Source organism: Corvus hawaiiensis, chromosome 4 (assembly GCF_020740725.1).
Source record: "Corvus hawaiiensis isolate bCorHaw1 chromosome 4, bCorHaw1.pri.cur, whole genome shotgun sequence".
NCBI lineage: Eukaryota > Metazoa > Chordata > Aves > Passeriformes > Corvidae > Corvus > Corvus hawaiiensis.
In genome coordinates, this window is record NC_063216.1 from 38,255,672 (window position 1) to 38,274,516 (window position 18,845).

Sequence of the window (18,845 nt, forward strand, 5' to 3'; positions counted from 1 at the left end):
AGTCTTTTGACAAAAGCTCATTGTACAACCTTACCTCATGTTCTCTCATTTTGTCTCTCCAAGCTTTCTCTTCCTTCTGTAATTCATCTTCTATTGCAGCCTGGCGTTTCTGCACAACAAATTAACTATGAATATTGTACAAAACCTAGAACAACACAAAACACCCCCTCTTCAATCTCACCCATCCTCTTGACTTTCCAAAAATCCAATTTTGTGAATACCTGAATTTAAATGAGAAACTGAGCTGTGGGTGGATCAAAATAAACAATGGGACACTTGCATCAGTAAATGCAGATTTGGTCATGTACTGAGAGATGCATACCTTCAGAAAGTCAGCATCTTGGTACTGACCGAAACAGCTGCCACCTTCCTCTCCAAGATCTATACTACTATTGAAGATGAAAACTAGTTACAAACTATTCAAAGTACGGGCAGAAAACAGAAATCTATCTGAACAGTAGCATGAACAATCTCCCTTTAATTGCACTGGTATGTACTGATAATAGTAAAATCTTTCAAATGGGAATTTTGTCCAGTAAAGTTAAAGAAATTTTTCTGACTGAAATTGTTTCTCAATGGAAAATAAAAGTTCAAGTCTACTTTCTCACTATTTGCAAATAAATAGCATTTCCCTCCTTGCCCAACATAACCTCAAACAGAAAAAATGGCTCAATCACACCAAAAGTTAGCAGGCAGTAAGTAACTAAAAAACAGGCTGATCCAGAACCACACAACTCCTGGTGGAACCAAGACATACCAGCAAAATCAAATATGGAGGATACGAAGGAAGTAGTATAACAAATTATCACTTTCAGCTTGGAGCACAAAGTCTCCCCAGTGTCTAAGCACTGTTTTTCATGGGCATCCAGAGGCATGATGTTCAGACAACAGGAGACGAGGTATCTAGATCATTCTGCAATGGGGGAAGTTAGATTATATTTCTCACCTCAAAAAAAAGTGCTCCTGCAACAGCAGTATCAAAGTGCCTAAATGTGGCCATGCCCCTCTTTCTCTAGAGAAACATCCTACATGCAAAAATGACTTGTGACAGCAAAGAGCCAAGAAGGCCTATCAGTTCTGTGACTTTTTGAAAAGAGAGCTATAGCAGACAGTGAACTGGCCTTCAGAGATCAAAGGTCTTTTCATTTACTAAGCCCTTCCTTAGTATTGGTGACTTGAATTATCTTGCTGGTGCCAAGGTGCCCACTCCTCCAGAAAGCCACAAATTAGTTAACTGAAAATGTAGCGTTAATGCACCTCTCAAAACACACTTATTTAGGCTAAATAATAAAATTCTGTGGCCTCACAAGTATAATATCTGACAGTTACATTTCTTCATGTTCTTATACTCTTTTATCCTTCATTATGCACCACACACTACAGCAAAACATGACTAGATAGTCTGAGAGTGCAACCAGTCAATGTGTTGAGTCATGATCTGTTGTGGCAGAACTCAGTAGATGAAGCCTCAGTAAGTTTCCCAGATAAAAATAAGGAAAGGAAGTATTGTAATTTTTACCTAGATGAAGAACAGCGCCAACATTGCTGAACTGAATGATTTTGGTTTTGATTAACTCCATTAAGATTTTAACATTAAAATGTGAAATTGGGGTGGGAAGTCCAAACTAGCTAAGTATTTTCTATGGGGCACAGTGACCATTTTTCATTTGTGATTAATTTCAGCACAACTCTCATTTCTGGTACTTTGGCTGCTTTCATAATAAAAAAACCAAAAAGGCAAAGCTTAAAGAAAAATTTAACATTTCACATAGCAAATTCATTCACTATTGATTGAAGCAGTAAATACATAAAAACCAACGGATTATACTTAAATATGTTTTACAACTCACTGGTAACACAAGTAGACAGGTTTAGGACACTCATACAGTTTGAGATAGTAGTCTCTTTCACATTAGAGCTTGAATTCAGATAGTCTAGATGGGAACAGATTGGCTTCAATATCATTCATTACCTTATGAAAAAGATCTAACTTTATTCTTTCAGCCTCAAATTGCTCCAGATGCTGCACACTTCTTGCATGTTCCTCTTCATTCTGTTTTTCCCGTGATTCTCCCTCAGGTTTCCGCTTTTTCTTCTTCTCATCTTCACGCTCAAGTGCTGGTCTACACTTTTCTTCTACTTCACGACGGGCAAGGCTTATGCTCATTTCAAGACCAGCTAGTAATCAACCAAGCAAACATTTTATTTAATTTCCTAATAAGCACTGGGGAACATTAAACAGCCTTAAGGTATTCGACAAGAGAAGGATCCTACGATGATATATCCAGCAATATAGATCCCCAAGGAAATCAGAACTACAGCACAAGTCCTTTCCATCAGAGATGTCTTACTATGATTCTGCACACTTACTGACTCTGCAACTACTACGCTTATCCTAACAATGTATATTGCAGGATTACAGAGGATGTCTGCTGTGGCTGTAACTGGGGCTTTTAGCACTGAAATGCTCCAGCACAACTCATCCAAAGGTCATGACAAAGAAACATTTTCAGCCAATATGACTACCAAAAAAAAAAAAAAAAAGTTAAAAGATCAACTCAACCAAATGAATAATGTGCTTACTTACCTGTATGAAAGTGGTCATCAGTGACCACTTCATCACTGATGGACTGATTATAACCAGGTGTTTCAGCAATCTGCAAGTCTTCATTTTCAACTTCAAGAAGTACCTAACATAGTTTAAAATTGTTATTAAAAAACAAGAAACAAAATTTAAAAGCAGAACATTATAAAAATCTTCCAGAACAAGGATAAGCTTTTTATCATATGACAAGTACAACAATATGAAACTTACTACTGACTGGAATCCTTACACATTGAATAATGCAAACATATCGGTCAAAATATTGTTTTCCAGAGTAACAAATACTGCAGTATTTCTCAAAATACATAATATTTCTATGTGGTTTTAAAATATACTTAATATTTTGACTTGGAAAAATGAATGTTTTGCATTTGAGATTTATTTTACTTTCTGTGAAACCAAGCACTATACGCATTAATATTGTTATGCACACTGGGGAAGAACTAGTTACAGAGTAAATTTTTAAGAAGTCAATTCCAAAATAATACTATGGGCACAAGGATTGCTATATTTATTTCATTGTTCTTTACTGGCAAGTAATCTATTCCTGCTCATATATCATCTGTTCATCACATGCTTTGGGCATGTATTAATATTTGTAATGCAGCTGAAGTCACACGAAGTAATTGTGCTGTTTTAAACAATGGTCTTCTGAGAACGAAAAAATCATGTTTGCAAGAGTGCTCACTAATAAAAGCCAGGCAACAAATTAAAAGTGATTAAATTCAGTTCTATATTTTTCTAAGAACTTCAGAGACCTATTCAGTCAAATCCTATGAAAATATATAAGCACTCATGTTCATAACTCTTTATTTGTCTTTGAAAGGTACACAGATTACTATGTTTATATTTTCTATAAAATAATGAAATATATTAGGAGTATGATTAATAGTAGCACATCTTCCTGATCATCATAAAAAAATAAGATTAGAGAAGCTCAAAAGTGTTATCATAATATTAAGATAATATTATTCAAATAATCAGCAATAAAGGATTATTCAGTTTTGTTTAATTTTGTTGATTTTTGTGCTCAATATCTCAAGTACTGATACTGAGAATTTATTTCAAATTTGAAATCTTATAGACATGGTATATTACAGTTGATGTCCTAATTCTAAAGAATTGTATATAGAAACTCATCTTAATACTTTAGGGATGGTCTGACAGAAAGAAAACTGAAAACATTTATAGGTCTCCTTAGGAGGCCACCAAAGCAAGTGTAAATTATCTAGATTATTTAATAGAATTTTGTCCCCTATAAATATTGTATAAATAAAAAATACTTTTTCATTAAATTGTTCTGGATCTTCATTTGATTCAGAAGCATGGCAAGAAACGACTTCATAAATGTCACCTAAGGAAAAAATAAACATAACATTTAGTTCACAGAGAGAAAATCCCTTACCAGTGCTCAGTTTTGGTCTAGACTGGTTATCTACTCAATTTTTTTAGACTAAAATAAAGGAGTTTTTTCCTTTCTTTCTCCCCCAGTTTTACTTAAATATGTAGGGGAATCACTTATCTACATTAAAAGCAGAAAATACGTGTAACAGAAACACACACAATGATACTGTAAGAATACAGTAATAGCAAATATGAAAGAGAATTCCACATCATAGAACACAGCAGAACATCTTCTGTGCAGAAAAATTGTATCAGATAGGTCAAAAATCAAGAATTAACTATAAAAACAATGAAAAAGAGTAAGATTGCATTACAAAAAAAGAATAAAAAGGGATGTTCCTCAGATATCAAAATACTCAACTTCTTTTCACTAAGACCATTGCACTAATGGAACAGACAGTGCCAGTCTTTGGTATACAAACTATGAGCTTGGCTTCAGTCGTACAGCTGACAGGAGCATTTTTTTTTTTGCCAATTAAAGGTCATTTCATTCAATGCTAGCTTGGGCCTCTCTCAAGACAGACTTTAAACATATCCTATGGGAGTCAATTGCATCTGAACTCTGCATTTCAGCTCCTACTGACTTCATTTTAGATTTTCATGAAGAGTCTGGCTTGGGTCCTGTCTCAGAGAGTGATCTCAGAACTTGCCTTCTTTAGCATTAGATGAGTTTGTAGAAAAGTTTAATTTCTGCTCAGATGCTAATTCTAGAAGATAGTATTGCATGGTTTCATTCCTAGAGATTTTCAGCATGCATTCAGAAGCTGATGGAATAGGTTTCACTGCTTGCTTTACTTAAAAGTCTGCATTGTTTTACTAATGCTTGTTAGTCTAACTTCCACTGGTAATATGAGGTGTACAAACATTTTAACTGTGATTGCTGCTTACTTGTTGTACTTTGCTCATCTTCTAAGTCTTGCAGTATAAGCCTTTCAGCATCTTGATTGCTGCTCTTGATAAAGTTTAAATAGGAGAGAACTGATTCTGGTAAGTCACCTGAAATCTAGAAAAACACAGCCTTTGACATATATTCTACATTTTCATCTCACAGGCTTGAAAAGAGGTAAATACTTGACATATAAGACTAAAGACTCGTTTTGGCCTCACCTGTAAAGCATTGATGGAGATTCAGTTGCAATTTCCACCAAAATTTTTCCAAATTCCGACACTCTTCTCATTGTCTTACCACCCGCTGAACAATTAATAATTCTAATTTTAATTACATTCTAATCAAATTTTAGAAATGCATCTTGCACTATCTCCAGAAACACATTTCAATAAATTATTGTGTTTATAACTGTGTTGGACCAAGAAATTAAAGAAGGATAAGACAAAAATTAGAAAATACCTGTGATGCACAGCACCTTTTTCTTTAAAATGTTTAGACTCCTTACAAAATAAATCAATTTTAAATTTACTAATGTTTAAAGTATGCATGTAGAACCAATGCTTCAATTTTCTTTATTACATATAAACTTTCTATTCAAAAGACTGTCTTTAAAGTCAAGATTTTGGGAAAACGATCTGCCTTCTCTCAGATATGCAAATTGTGGTAGACATTGCTGACCTTCAGGATGTGAGTGCATACACACTTATCAGTGATGCCTTTGTCTATGTCATATCAAACATGACTTATGGTCACACATGATCAGTATTATCTACCCTAATGTCCTACAAACCAATCCTTTTCCTATGAGTCTGAAAGATTAAAATGGCAGAAAAGGACCCAAATAACTGATTTTATTTTGGAGGAAAACTGCTCCCCAAAATAAGAAGTCATCCAAGAAAGAGGACTAGAAGCACCTATTTATCTGGAAATCTTATAAGGAATCTTACAAGTCAGTCTCTTGTAAGATTTAAATACAGATTTCAGTGAAGAATCATCGGCTTATTCATCCAGATTTAATCTACCTCATCAAATCTTCTAGCTTCAGAGGATTCTAAAACAAAATCTCCAGGTTCTCAAACAAAATCTCAATCTTCTCAAGCAGCATGCTGATAGTCACCCTCTCTTACTGTCTTTCACCACTGAAGGTTACATTTTTCATGAAGCAACTGCCAAGACTACTTCTCAGAATGGGAAAACGTTCACTCATCAAATGGGCTTTCCAATGCCCACACTACTTTCAAGGAGAAACAGAAGCACTTTTAGCTCACTGAATACTTACTGTCTCACTGTCACTCAAGGGTTCATCTGATACCTCTGTGTCAGGATCATCTGTTTCAAATGAAGAAACACTGATTCTGCCTAATTCGATTTCTATTTCTTTTTCAATTCCTTCAATATCTTCTGACATTCTACTTCCCACAGTGTCTTATCTGTTTTGAAAGACACACAAAAAACCAAAAACCTTTCAACACAGCATGAACCAAAATAAAAAGAGTCCTCATTAACTTAAGTTCATTCAGACGTATTTATTGAACAGTTGGCTTAAAACATGAAAACCTCATTCCGTACCAACGAGCAAAAAATAAGAAAAACATTACTTTGTGATAAGAGAATCCCCCTCAGGATATCCCTTAAAGTTTTGCAAATGTTACCAAATTTCAATATTTAAAACCTCCACCTGCCCTATACTCCCTCACAAGGAACTTTTTTCCAGCCGTAATAGCTACAAAGGGGAAAAAAAACCCCAAAACTTTGAACAATAAATAGATATTAACAATTACAAAGTAAGACTAAGAATACGGAAAGCACTCGATGAAGTTTTAATGATACAGAGAAAGCAGTGAGAAATGGTGTAACCCAGAGAAGCAAAAAACTTGTCAGCGCCTTCCCCCCCTCCTTTCTCAACCCGTTGCCCCCTCCAATGACGGGAATGGGAGGCAGCGAGCAGCTCCTCGCCGGCTCCTGCAGAACAGACCGGGCACACTGAGCGCATCTCTGCCGGGAAGGCGAGCAGCAGATCCCGGCTGAGAAGAAACTACATCTCCCGAAAGGCTCCGCGGCTGGAGGCAGCCCCGCCCACCGCCGCTTCCGGACAGGCCTGCGGCGCCGCGCCTTTGCATGCTGGGAGCTGTAGTCCATCGCTCAGAGTACCCGCAGTCCTTCGGTCCCCCCGTCTACTTCATGTACCCACTCACCGCTCGTTCAGTCAAGCTCCTCACCGAAGCTCCCGCCTTTCTGGCCGCCTCTGGACACCGGCCGCCCCTCCGCCCTGAAATTCCGCATCCGCCAACAGCGAACGGTCGGGAGGTCCGTGGGGAGGACGGGAGCTCCTCACCGCGCTGCAACACCGGGAGCGTCACCACGGCAACGGCAAACAGAGGCTCGGACGGACAGCGGGAGGAGCCAAACTTCGCTAGCAGCTGCCGTTTCGCGTTCCTCGGGCGTTAGGCGGCGCGTTGCAGCGTGAGACGGAGCGCATCGCAGCACCTTTTTTCGAGGTTCTGTTTGGGCTCTTTTTTAAATTGGGGCTTTGTGGTTTGGGGCTTTTTCAGGGTTTTTTGAGGGTATTTTTATTTTGGTTTGGGACTCTTTTTTGGTTTTGTTTTTGGTTTGTGTTTGGGGTTTTTCTTAAGTCATAAACTGGAATTTAGTGTTCACAATAAATTGCAAGAACCTTCAACATCATCTCTTCCCAACGCCTTGCCAAGGGCAAGGACACCTTCTACTAGACCGGGTTGCTCAGAGCCTCGTCCAACCTGGCCTTGAACACTTTCAAGGATGGGGCACCCACAGCTTCTCTGGGCAACCTGTTTTCAAACCCCACCACCCTTTCTGGTGTAAAGAATTTCCCCATAGCATCTAATCTAAATCTCCCATCTTCTAGTTTAAAACCTGTCCCCCTTGTCCTATCACTATCTGTCTGTGTAAAAGCTCCTCGCTGCTTATTAAAAGCTGGAGAAAATGTCCAGTTGGAGAATTAGAGACGCAATAGAATTCTGACTAGGAAAAGTGATACAGATCAGGCAGGGTGCAGATAATATCATTTTAGTGTGTTTATAGGGAACACATCTAACCCTGAATCTGATGAGGAATACCAAGACACAAAAAGAGGTATAACAAAAAATAAAAGCTATAAGTTAAAGTCCGATTTTACATAGAAAAAGTGCATTTCAGGAGCAATGGGAAGGATCTGCCAAGAATGGTAGGGGTTTTCCCATCTACTGTCCTTAGAGTAGGCTGAGTACCTTTCTGAAAGATTCAGGGATGTTAAGCAAAAAATATTTGCTTTAAGGCCAACTGCTTACAGTTTTCTCACCAGTGTCATGGATAAGCAAGATATTTAAATATTGAAAAAATGGAAACTCATCCATTTGAAATCCACACTTTTATGTAATCATATCACTGGTGAACTTTTCAATTTGATCAAGTCTTTATTCATGGATTGAATGTGCACTTAAAGCTTGTTTTTTAGCAGAGTTACACTGTGCTCGTACTGGATAAAGACCATGTCTTGTGTTTAGAAAGACAATATGCAATAAAAAGAGACATTTCATAGAAACCACAGGATAAAATTCCTTTCACAAAATGAAGAATTTTCAAATTCCTACTCACTCAACCCTAAGGCTAAAGATAGCTCTAACCCTTACTCTAGCCCTGACCCTAAACCTGATGCTAAACTTTACCCTAACACTAACTCTAACCCCATCCCTAAATACCCCATCCATATGGGTGGTCAAGTTTAGAAAGAAGTAGGAGCAGCAATGCTGAGGCCCTGCTGGGATGGTCTTGCCATTCCTGTTCCAGCCCTAGTGTCCCTAGAGCTGTAGGCTCTTTGACTCATTCAACCTTAATGCTAACCCTAACCCTGACCCTAATGACAGCTTGGCACTGTGCAGAGGTCCTCATCACATAGGTTGCACAGATTGAAAGGTGTGGATTGGGCACTTGTGGCGCCCTGCCCTGATGCCCTTGCAATGCATTTTGGAGTGCCAGTGTCCCTGAAGCTGTAGGTTCTGCAGCTCTCAGAACCCTAACACGAACCCTAAGGATACCTTGTCTTTGCTGCTCAGTTCCCATCACCAGGTTAGGTACTGATTCAAAAAGTGTAGAGTGAGCCATCTTGGAACTGTGCTGTGATGAAAATTCTTCATTCACAAATTTGGAAATGAAGGGAAAACAATTGCATGGGTTGGAATCGCAGGAGGTGCATTAAAATGAGCTGAAACTTCCGGAAACCTGTTGCCTGTATCCAGGAAGTCAGGGCTGATCAACACAAGAAAACTTCTTTATTCTAAGGATGTGGTTATGTTGGACTTCAGGAAGAAATGTATCATTGTTTGACTGTTCTCCTTAAGGTAGGATGGAAATATTCAACACTGGTAAAGGTTTTCTTGTGTAGCAACAATGCAACATAAAATGTAAGTAAATTTACAAGGATAATAATAATTTTTAGGTAAATAATTTAACATGAACTGAATTATTATTAAAATTCCTCAGAATAAATCTTTGAAACCACACAGTTGTTACAATAGAACTATTGCAGATTCCAGTTTTCAGGTTGAATATATAATTGTTCAGGTTTTTTTTCTAAAAAAAATGCATCACACCACTGTTTTGATACATTCTATTTTGAAAACAAAACAAAAAAAAATTCAGTTACTCTTAAAAGTAGTGAAGCTTCTTCAGGGAAATTGAAAAGCCTGTTGTCTCATACAGTCTATAATTTTACAAGGTGCGGTTTTGACCCCATTTTTGACTCCACTCCAGCGCAGAGCGAGTTTGAGAAGCTTACTAAAGCTTTCTTCATGCTGAAATTCAGCAACAGAAGTTTTCTATTCCAGGCATTGAGGATCCTGACAGGGCAAGCTAAGCTTGTGTTTGCTGAATATTTTCTTCTAAAAAAATCAAATTTGATATGTTTGTAATATATGTTTTTATGTAAAATAAGTTGTTAATGCAAGATTTTGACTGCAGAAGCTTCACATTTGTTATCTCTTCGTTTCAGCTGGTATCTTTAATTTTTAGTAAGTGCACTGAAGAATAGAAGAACAAGAGTATGCCAGGCTATGTAAATCTTGCCATATAAATCTTCCAAAATACATGCTGCTTCCAAAGGTCTTTAGTAGTTTGAAAGAAAAAAAACCAAACCAAGCCAAAAATACACGTGTACAGTGTAACAAAGACAATACACCATCTTGATGCTTCTGCTGCTGCTATTACTTTTTGTTCAATCTATCAGGTGACTGTTAACATTTTTAAACTATTATCTGGAGAAAGGATGTTCATTGTAGTTTATAAGATTAGTTATATTTGTTTCATAATGAACTGAATATATGATTATACTTTCAGCTGTGATTCAAAACTGAAAACAAAAGAATGAAAATAAGAGATAAAAAAGTAACAGAGAAGTGCTATTTAAATATCGTCAATGGAATTTTCTTGGCAAGAAATCTGTTTTCTTTCCCTTATTTAGCAGCTTCAAATTATTTTTTTAGATGTTCTTAATTAAAAAACAATCCTTCCCCTTTCCCCTCACCCCCTGCCCTCCCCTCTGTCAGACTCTAGGTCTCATGCTTTCGATATATGGCTTGTGGCTTTTATTTGACAGAAACAATTTCTTCAGTGTTTTTTCTGAGTATAAATAGAATTTTTGTTTTGTTTTAAATGATTGCAGAATAAAAATGCCCCATCCTTGGAAGTGTTCAAATCCAGGCTGGACGGGGCTTTGAGCAACCTGGTCTAGTGGCAGGTGATCTTGCCCATGGTAGGGATGTTGGAAGTAGATGATCTCTAACGTCCCTTTCAACACAAACCATTTTAGGGTTGTATGGTTCTAGGAAATTGACAGAAGCAGTAACAGATTTTCACTAGGTGGCACTATTGGATTGAACTGCATGGTTGTGAGGTTTTTTTTCCGCTTGAGTATGTTTTCTATCACTAGGTGGTATGATTATCAAAATAGGAGAAAACATATTACTACTTTATCTACAATTTAGATATTATTTTATGCAATTGATTTATTTCTTTCTCTTGGTGTACAGCTTATAGATGAATCACTGAAAAATAAATCAGCTCTATTCATCTTTTCTTTATAAAATTTACCAGACTGCATTTGACCTGCATTTGAAGAGATGATAAATCCTTTATGTGAGTATTTGGGTGGAATGAATAAGTGTGGGCCTTTCCATATGGATATTCCTTTTCCCCAAAGCATCTATATTTTTCTTTTTTTTTTCTTTTTTTTTTTTTTTTCACAAAAGAGTAAGTTTTGGGTCACATAACAACAGATGTGCTCTTAAAGAGCAGGCTGCCTTGGCTGTGTTAAGACGTGTCACTTCCAAACTAATGGCATAGGAATGATCCAATGCAGTAATTATGGGAGAAAACATTTGGACTGGAAGTAACGAAAACCTGCTACTTTCCATGTCTATGCACAAATGGTTGAAATGCAAAGGAGAAAGTGGCCAGTTGCAAAGAGGGAGGGCAACACTGAATCTTTAATTTATTGAGAAATATACATCTATCTCCCCATAGGATTTGCACGTGTTAATAATTCTTGGCAAACAGAAAAAAAATCTGTAAACTGAAACTGTAATTGTTCACTGATTTCATTGTGAGTGGTTCACATGGTTCAATTGAGAATCTTCTGTTTACGTCTCATGCGTTATTACCATTGTCTAAATTTATGAAAATATATCTTTTTCTTTCTATGAATATAGATATAAGTAATAATAATACCCTTTTATCATTCTATTATTTCCATCCTCTCAGTAATGGCATTGCAAAGATATAATTGTTTTTCTGGAATAAGATGTGGAAGTGGAAGTCTCATGAAAATAAAGGGAAAATAAGTAACAGCACAAATTCACTGTGTTACAGTTTCTTCAGTCAAGAACTAGCCAGTGACATATCTTTCTTGTATAATACTTGGCATTGGATCTGTTATTACTTTTACATCAGCCATGGGAGTCCTTGGAACCGTTGTGGAAATAAAATGTCTGCTAGTTACAGTAGGTGGAAATCAGCCTCCAGCATTCTTGAAAAAGAAAGGGAATTTTGTGTGCATGAAAAATGTGACCCTGTCTTGATGTGATTTTTACATACAAATGTGTCGATAGAAAGACAAATTTAGATAAAGTCCTGGTTCAAATGAAATCTCAACACAAGTGAAGATCTTTCCATATCACTGCATGGAAGTTTTCAATGACAAAATCCTTGCAGTTTTATGCAGAAAAGATTTTAACCACTGTAATTATTAACATAAATGTTTTTAAATACTTAGTATGTGTTGAAGACATAAAGAAAAGCCTGGTCCAGATATTGCAACTTGAAGGCATGGGTAGCTACAGTATGGCTGCAATATTGAAATATCAACGTATGATTAAAAAGTGGTTACATATGTAGACTAGACTGAAGACTGTATTTATACACAATTCCTGCTTTTTAACGGAAGGAAACCTTAATTTCTGAAAAATTGCACTGTAACTATATATTCTTATTAGCGTCTTGATACCTTTTTTCCTCCATCTTTTGTTTATTGTCACCCTTTCTGAGAGATCTGTGTTAGACTGTGTGAAGGCTGAAGCAGAGAACTGTGCTACTAATTCATTTGTTAAGCACTACAAGTGCAAATTTGCACAGCGAAGAGGGGAGCCCAGGTGCTATAACCAAGAACCTTCTTCTTTCTTCCTTCCTGCTACTAACTAGGCATGTAGTGTTTGCCTCACAGTTTGTTAAGTGATGAAAGAGAATGAAGTGTCTCATTTCCAACTTCCATAGAACCATCTAGTAGCACAGTATCTAGATACTGGGGGGGAATATTTGTTTTCACTGGAAATAAGCAAAATCAACTATCCTTTTATTTTGAGTTGTATAGCTTAAATGAGTTCTTAAATAGGCATGGGACGTCATTCAAACAGGAAATAAAGAAATAAGAATTTTCTTCAGTGAGGTACAGCCACCTAAAAAGAGCTTTTGCTCTTCACTTCCAAGAAAGTTATGTCTTCAAGCCCAACACAGTGAGTTGTGCTTTGGTTGAAGTCTGCTTCTTAGACTATGATGTCACTTTCTGCAGGTTTCCAGGAAAAGAAATTTTTATTTTTGTTGAAATCACTCTAAGTAATAGTCCTGAAGGATTACACCTGAGCTTCTGGAATTTTTTATTGTATTGTTCACTTATTCAAAATAATGTTTATACATAGCTTGGCTTTGGGGATTTTTTCAGTATATGAGTTTTCAAATCCTGGCGTTTCTAACACAGATGGCAATATTGGTGCTGGTAATAATGAAAAAAAAGAAGAGGTATGTAAATAAATTATGTGAAACTGCTGATAACTTCAAAGTTTTTTCTTGCAATTAATTAAAAAATGTATAATAGTCAGTTCTCACTGTAAGCTGTATTACCATTTGATTGAAGTTGACTATTCTACATGATGACCAGGAATAGTAGAACATGTGAAAAACTTAATTGGAGGAATTCTGCATGGTTCAATAAAGTAAATGGGAGTGCATGGAAATATATTTCCAATTTCTCCCCTGCAAAAAATCATGCCTTTCCTATTCAGGAATGTGGACTCAGCAGTGTTAGGGACAGCTTTATTCCTTATTGAGCGATTTCCCAGGACGTCCCTCTTTCCTGGGTATCTGCAGGGGTGGGAGGAAGCACTAGATGCTAAGCTGTGTCTGTTAGCAGGTGACAGCAGTAGTCCCCTGTGATAGCAGGACTCATTGGTATCATGGCATGCAAAGTAGACCAATGAATTACTAACTTTATTGTCTGAACCTCTATTTTAGGTACAAGCAGAGATCTAATCTAAGGAACATGTAGCTTCAATTTGAAAAACAGCGAGCCAGAATTAATACCAACATAGCTGTTTTCTCTGGTAAATGTTCCACTTCAAAGTAATCTATTTTTCTACATACAGCAACTGCAATAGCTTGAGCAGTTCTCACAATGTTATGTGGAAGGTAATCTGTACTGCGTCAATACCAGTCTGGTCATTTCTCTCTTCAATAATTTAAAAATCTATGGTTTAAGAAAACCTTCAATTACAGTGTTCTCATAAGGTTCATACAGTCCTCTGAAGCCTGCTGCTATTCAGGCAGACTACAGCACAAATAAATTACTTTTAGTCCTTCAAAGAGCATCTGTATCATCAAATTTCTTCATTAAATGTTGATTTATAATGATGGAATCATCCCTGGTTTATATGATGGTTTTACATTTTGAAAGATTTAACCTGTCAGGAATAATTCATTCTGGCATTTGTGCAAGAAAAATTGATTGAAAATTCAAAGGTAAATTTATTTTTTATCAACTGTAATTGCACTTGATCTCAACCTTAATCAAGTGCTGCTGAAGTATAGTAAATGATGGTTACATCATCATTCACCATGAAAGCTTTTGAGTTTTGTTTTTAGGATGGCTGTAGCAAGGGAAATGAGTTGGAGAAGCTTAATTTTTGTATTGCTTTGTGATGAAACCTTTCAGTGGCTTAGGATTTCTCCTCTGCATACCTTCCCTGCTACACTCTCTCTAATCAGACTCTTTATGATCAGCTTGTCCACTTCATTTACTGTTGAAGGTGTATTTTAACAGTCTCAGCAAAGATGCCTAATCTAGGGCCAATATGAGTGGTAAGACTACAGCAATACATGTCCTGGCCAGATTCTGTGGTACTCACAAAAGCTTGTATCACATTAGGTCTAGAATCAATATTTGGTTCGTGCTTATTGTTACATGGTGCTGTGCTTATTAAAAGTAAGTATGAGAAGTAGGATTTAGTATTTCAGGACAGATCAGATGGAACTAAAGTGTTTCCTGGCTCTTCTGGCCCCAGTGGGCAAATTACCTTGTGCTTGCCTGTGCTGTGTATGTGATTTGGGTTGCTTCATTTATCCTTCCCTTTGGCTTTTACCTTTCCCATTAGTACAATGGGTATGATGTGTCTTAGATCATATTTGGCAAATTGATTAGAATGCTGCTGCTTGCAAGAAAACCTTGAAGAAGCCTGAATATCAATAAAAGATCAAGGATTGGACTACCCATCCCCACTCTCACCAATATGCATGTATCAAACACTATAAATATTTATTAACAGGTCCACAGTCAATGGAGCAACAGAACTGGTGATTTTATTTCTGAATATGGGAATGAGAGTCTGGCTGAGCAGGAACTGGTGTGGAACATTCTGAAGGCTATGCAGCATGATGTAGGGAAAAAACCCACCTCTAAAATCACCTCTAAAAATACTGCATCGACCAGAAGTAGGTATACCATATTTACCGGAAAATAAGAATTTATTTAAAAAAAAAAGTCTCATGTAGTAAAGAATTAATTTTTCAAGATCTGCTGCTATTATCTGATGTGGGTTGGCAAGATTCCTTGCTGTTATATGTATCACTACTGATGAGATTAAGCTTTTGAAGAACTTCTTATTTCATGTAGGAGCAGAGAGCTCTGGTCACAGAAAGCTGTAAGAATTCCTGCAGCTGAAAAAATTAATGGGAGTCCTGGTATTTTTTGTAGTGCTAGATACCATAAAAAACTTGATCTGCTTAGGTCTCAAGTCTGATGTGAACCAAGAGATGTTATGAGGTCAAAGGAGAGCTCCTACTGTGAGAACATTTGAATAGGTTTTGCACTGAGACTCTCAGAAATAGTACTTAAAGTCTAAAATGAGCTTGCAAATTAGTACTTTCAATACACATATTTAGTTATTAATCAAAATATTTCCTGTGGCCTGGCAGAAGGTAATTTTTTTTACTTTTTTTGAAAAGTCCTTTAAAGCATTTGGGTTGTGTCAATTATTTTAGAAGTTGTTAGCAGTGTTTTTGTCCAGTGATCTACTATCCACCTTTCAAATTAATTCTGCATTATGAGCTTTTAATTACAAACACTACAGTTTAACAGCTTAATATGGTTTAATATGCTTCTGTAGATCAGCTGTGAGTCCCTTAATATGATTTCTTACAGAGGTGAGTTACATCATTTTTAATGAGTGCTGAAGGTAATCTATTATTCCAGATAACTCACAAAGCATATATGTCTAGTCTCAAGATTACAAATGCATTTGTAATGTATTTTTAAAATCTGTTCTTTGAAAATCGATTCATTGCATTCGTGATTTCTCAAGTGATTAATGGTGACCCCATTATGTCACTGGTGCAGCTAGAATGTATGCTGGTATACTTGACTGCAGTTTTATTGAACTGTTGTAGAAGCACAGTCACCACCTACCCAGCTGCTGGAATCATTGGCATCTGCCATGAGAAAAATGAAAAAATGAAGATCATTAATAGTATTTTATATATTCCCAAGGGAATATATAATGATGTCCCAAGGGATTCAACATACAGTATGGTAAAAAAAAAAAAAAAAATCTTGAAAAATCTTGAACTATGTAAGTTCTGCTACTAAATGGACTTTAGAAAAAGAAGTACAAAACATATTTGCCTTCAAGATGTGGCTTACAAATGCCAAGGTTTTAACAATATTCATCATTTTGTCTCTGATCACTCTGAAGCCTTGGTTTTTACTTGTTAGCTGTCAGTCATGTAGGCAGTTCTAAATTAAGGATGCTTCAATAGAACAGGAATTGTGCCTGATCAATATCACAGGGAAATTCAGAAGTGGTTTAAGAAGCATCTTGGCATAAACCCATGCTGTGCAAATCAATGATGACAATGGAAAGCAGCAGTCTATAAAAAGTATCCAGTACATTTTCCACTTGTAACTGTGAGCAATGTCTCCCCTTGTTTGTATTATCTGTTTCCAGAGCATCTCCAATACTTTACAGGATAAGTGGAATGAGCAAGACACTAAAATATGGCGTGTTTTGTGAGACCAGTTCATGTTAACATTTATGTGTCTGAATAACATGGGACCAGATTGCATAGGACCACCTGATATCAGCACCCGAGCTGGAACAAAGGGATACATATCATCCTCTTCTGTAACCCATGCAGTGTTACTAGGACCAGCCAATGAAGACAAAAATACAGTGGGTGATGGTTGCTTCTTGACAGTGCAGAACCATAAATGATGGGAAGTTGTCCAGTGACATCTGCTGTTGTCTTCTTTTTCTCATCAGTTCTGAATTTCTCCCTGTTACAAACCCTTGTCGCTATTAAAAAATCACTTTGAGGTACAGAAAACATTTATGTATATGTTTTATTGTATTTGCACCTATTTAAATCTCCATAAGAATTTGACAATTGTTTTTAAAAGCAATATAATGAATATAGATTTTAATCTGGATAATATTCACATCCATTTTAGGATGCATAATTCATAAGAATCAATGAAAACTTGAAAATATTCTTTTGAGCATTTACTTGTAAATTAATCTCTAAGTTAAACACATACAAGAGCAAATTCTGTTTTGATTAAGTCAGAAGATCTGGAACATTTCCACAGAAAAGTATCAGATTTCCTTAAGAACGATCTGTTTAATTCAGATAATTTAAAAAGTGCTATAGCTAACATTCCACAGTAGACATTACTGATGTACTTGCTTTCTGGGAAGTGAATACCAGAACCTATCACACTACACAGAAAGTTCTATTCTACGTATTTTTAAAGTATGTTCTTATGAAGATGCAATATGAGTTCCAAAATTGACATGATTTTTCTTGACATCTCTTCATATGTACTTGCTTAGGAATGTGAAGAACATTTCAATACATATTTTGAAAACAATGCTCTTACATTACCTGCAATTACTATCAGCCTACTAACTACACAGGTAAGACTACTTCTGAGCAAAAAACCCATAAAATATTGATATTTTTACTGGGAGTAAAAATCAATCCAGTGCCATTTGGCTTTGATGTGCTCTCCAAATTTTTTAAAGATTTCCATCAACTTTAAATAGAAGTAAGATCAAGCAGTGTTTACCAACAATCTCCAGGGATTATGTTGTCTGAAGTCTGTAGAATGAAGTGATTGACCAGACCTCTGAAAGCAAAAAGCATTTCAAGGTCAGGAAGTGGTTAAAGAGCATGTAAAATCTCTGCACCAAAAGACCTCTTTTGTCCTCTGTTTGTGCAGAACCTACTCCATGAGTGTACTACATCTAACAAGACAAAACAATGAAATCTCCCACATATCTATGAGAAAATTTTGTTTGGCAAAAAGGAATAGAGCTTTCAATATCAAAACAAAATCACATGAATAAAGGGAAAAAGAATTGATTGTTCACTCCACAGATGCCCTGAAGGTAGGAAGAAGGATTTTTAATAATATCTAAAATTGTGAAATATGAAATCAGTGCATTTTTACTCAGACAATTAAAAGCATGGCCTATTTTACCTCTTCCATATGTCGTACCTTCCCTTAAATATATGTAGTAAAAATATTCTGGCTATGGAGTGAGCCAGTTCAATAATGAATAAGTTTCTTTTTCATATTCACCTAATCCTCATTAGCACAGAACATGACTGTCTCATGATCCTAAATATACATCTGACACATTCTTGTCAGATGGCAAAGAACTATTAGCCCCATTCAAGAGCTACGACCAAGATTCATAGAATCATTTAGTTTGGAAAAGACCTTTAAGATCATTGAATCCAACCATATTTGGATTCATAGGGTGCTGAAACATTTAACACATAACACTGAATCATGTGTCACTTGATACAGATTTCAAGATACTTCTTTGAATGTGGACCCGAGTGACTTGCTGGAGGTCACACAGCGAGTCTGTACCGATGCAGAAAATTGACCTTCTGTCTTCAGACACATCCTGATCATTCTCCTTTATATCCTCTGCACTCTCATTCATAGGAGTCCAGTTAGCAGTCAGATTGGCTCAGTCATGAGTGCGTTTGAACACTTTCTTTGTTTTTTTTAACTCACCCTTTTTCCTTTCACAGATTTTTTTTGATCACACTCATCAGCTATTTAGAAAATTCAGGAAGAATATTTTGCCAAATGAACCATGA

General features: G+C 36.4%; 2 protein-coding genes across 8 annotated transcripts in view; one reads left to right on the forward strand and one right to left on the reverse strand.

The window, feature by feature from the left end:
* Positions 1–7,276, reverse strand: part of LRRIQ1 (leucine rich repeats and IQ motif containing 1) — a 105,318-nt gene extending 98,042 nt beyond the window's left edge. For 6 of the 7 annotated variants that reach the window (XM_048301970.1, XM_048301969.1, XM_048301971.1 and 3 more), the window contains exons 1-7: positions 7,094–7,276; positions 6,178–6,328; positions 4,898–5,012; positions 3,889–3,959; positions 2,588–2,690; positions 1,973–2,178; positions 35–109 (exon numbers count right to left, since the gene is read on the reverse strand). In XM_048301970.1, coding sequence (XP_048157927.1) covers positions 35–109; positions 1,973–2,178; positions 2,588–2,690; positions 3,889–3,959; positions 4,898–5,012; positions 6,178–6,306 — 699 coding nt within the window. In that variant the 5' untranslated portion in view covers positions 6,307–6,328; positions 7,094–7,276. Of the gene's footprint in view, positions 1–34; positions 110–1,972; positions 2,179–2,587; positions 2,691–3,888; positions 3,960–4,897; positions 5,013–6,177; positions 6,329–7,093 lie in introns of those variants that run through there. The other variant, XM_048301972.1, reaches the window with a different exon arrangement.
* A 2,998-nt stretch (positions 7,277–10,274) lies between these two features.
* TSPAN19 (tetraspanin 19) lies at positions 10,275–18,845 on the forward strand. Its single transcript, XM_048300768.1, is given in 8 exon segments — positions 10,275–10,340; positions 10,457–10,527; positions 11,776–11,908; positions 13,123–13,203; positions 14,999–15,190; positions 16,069–16,260; positions 17,561–17,644; positions 18,777–18,845. Coding segments are annotated over 8 exon segments (888 nt in total).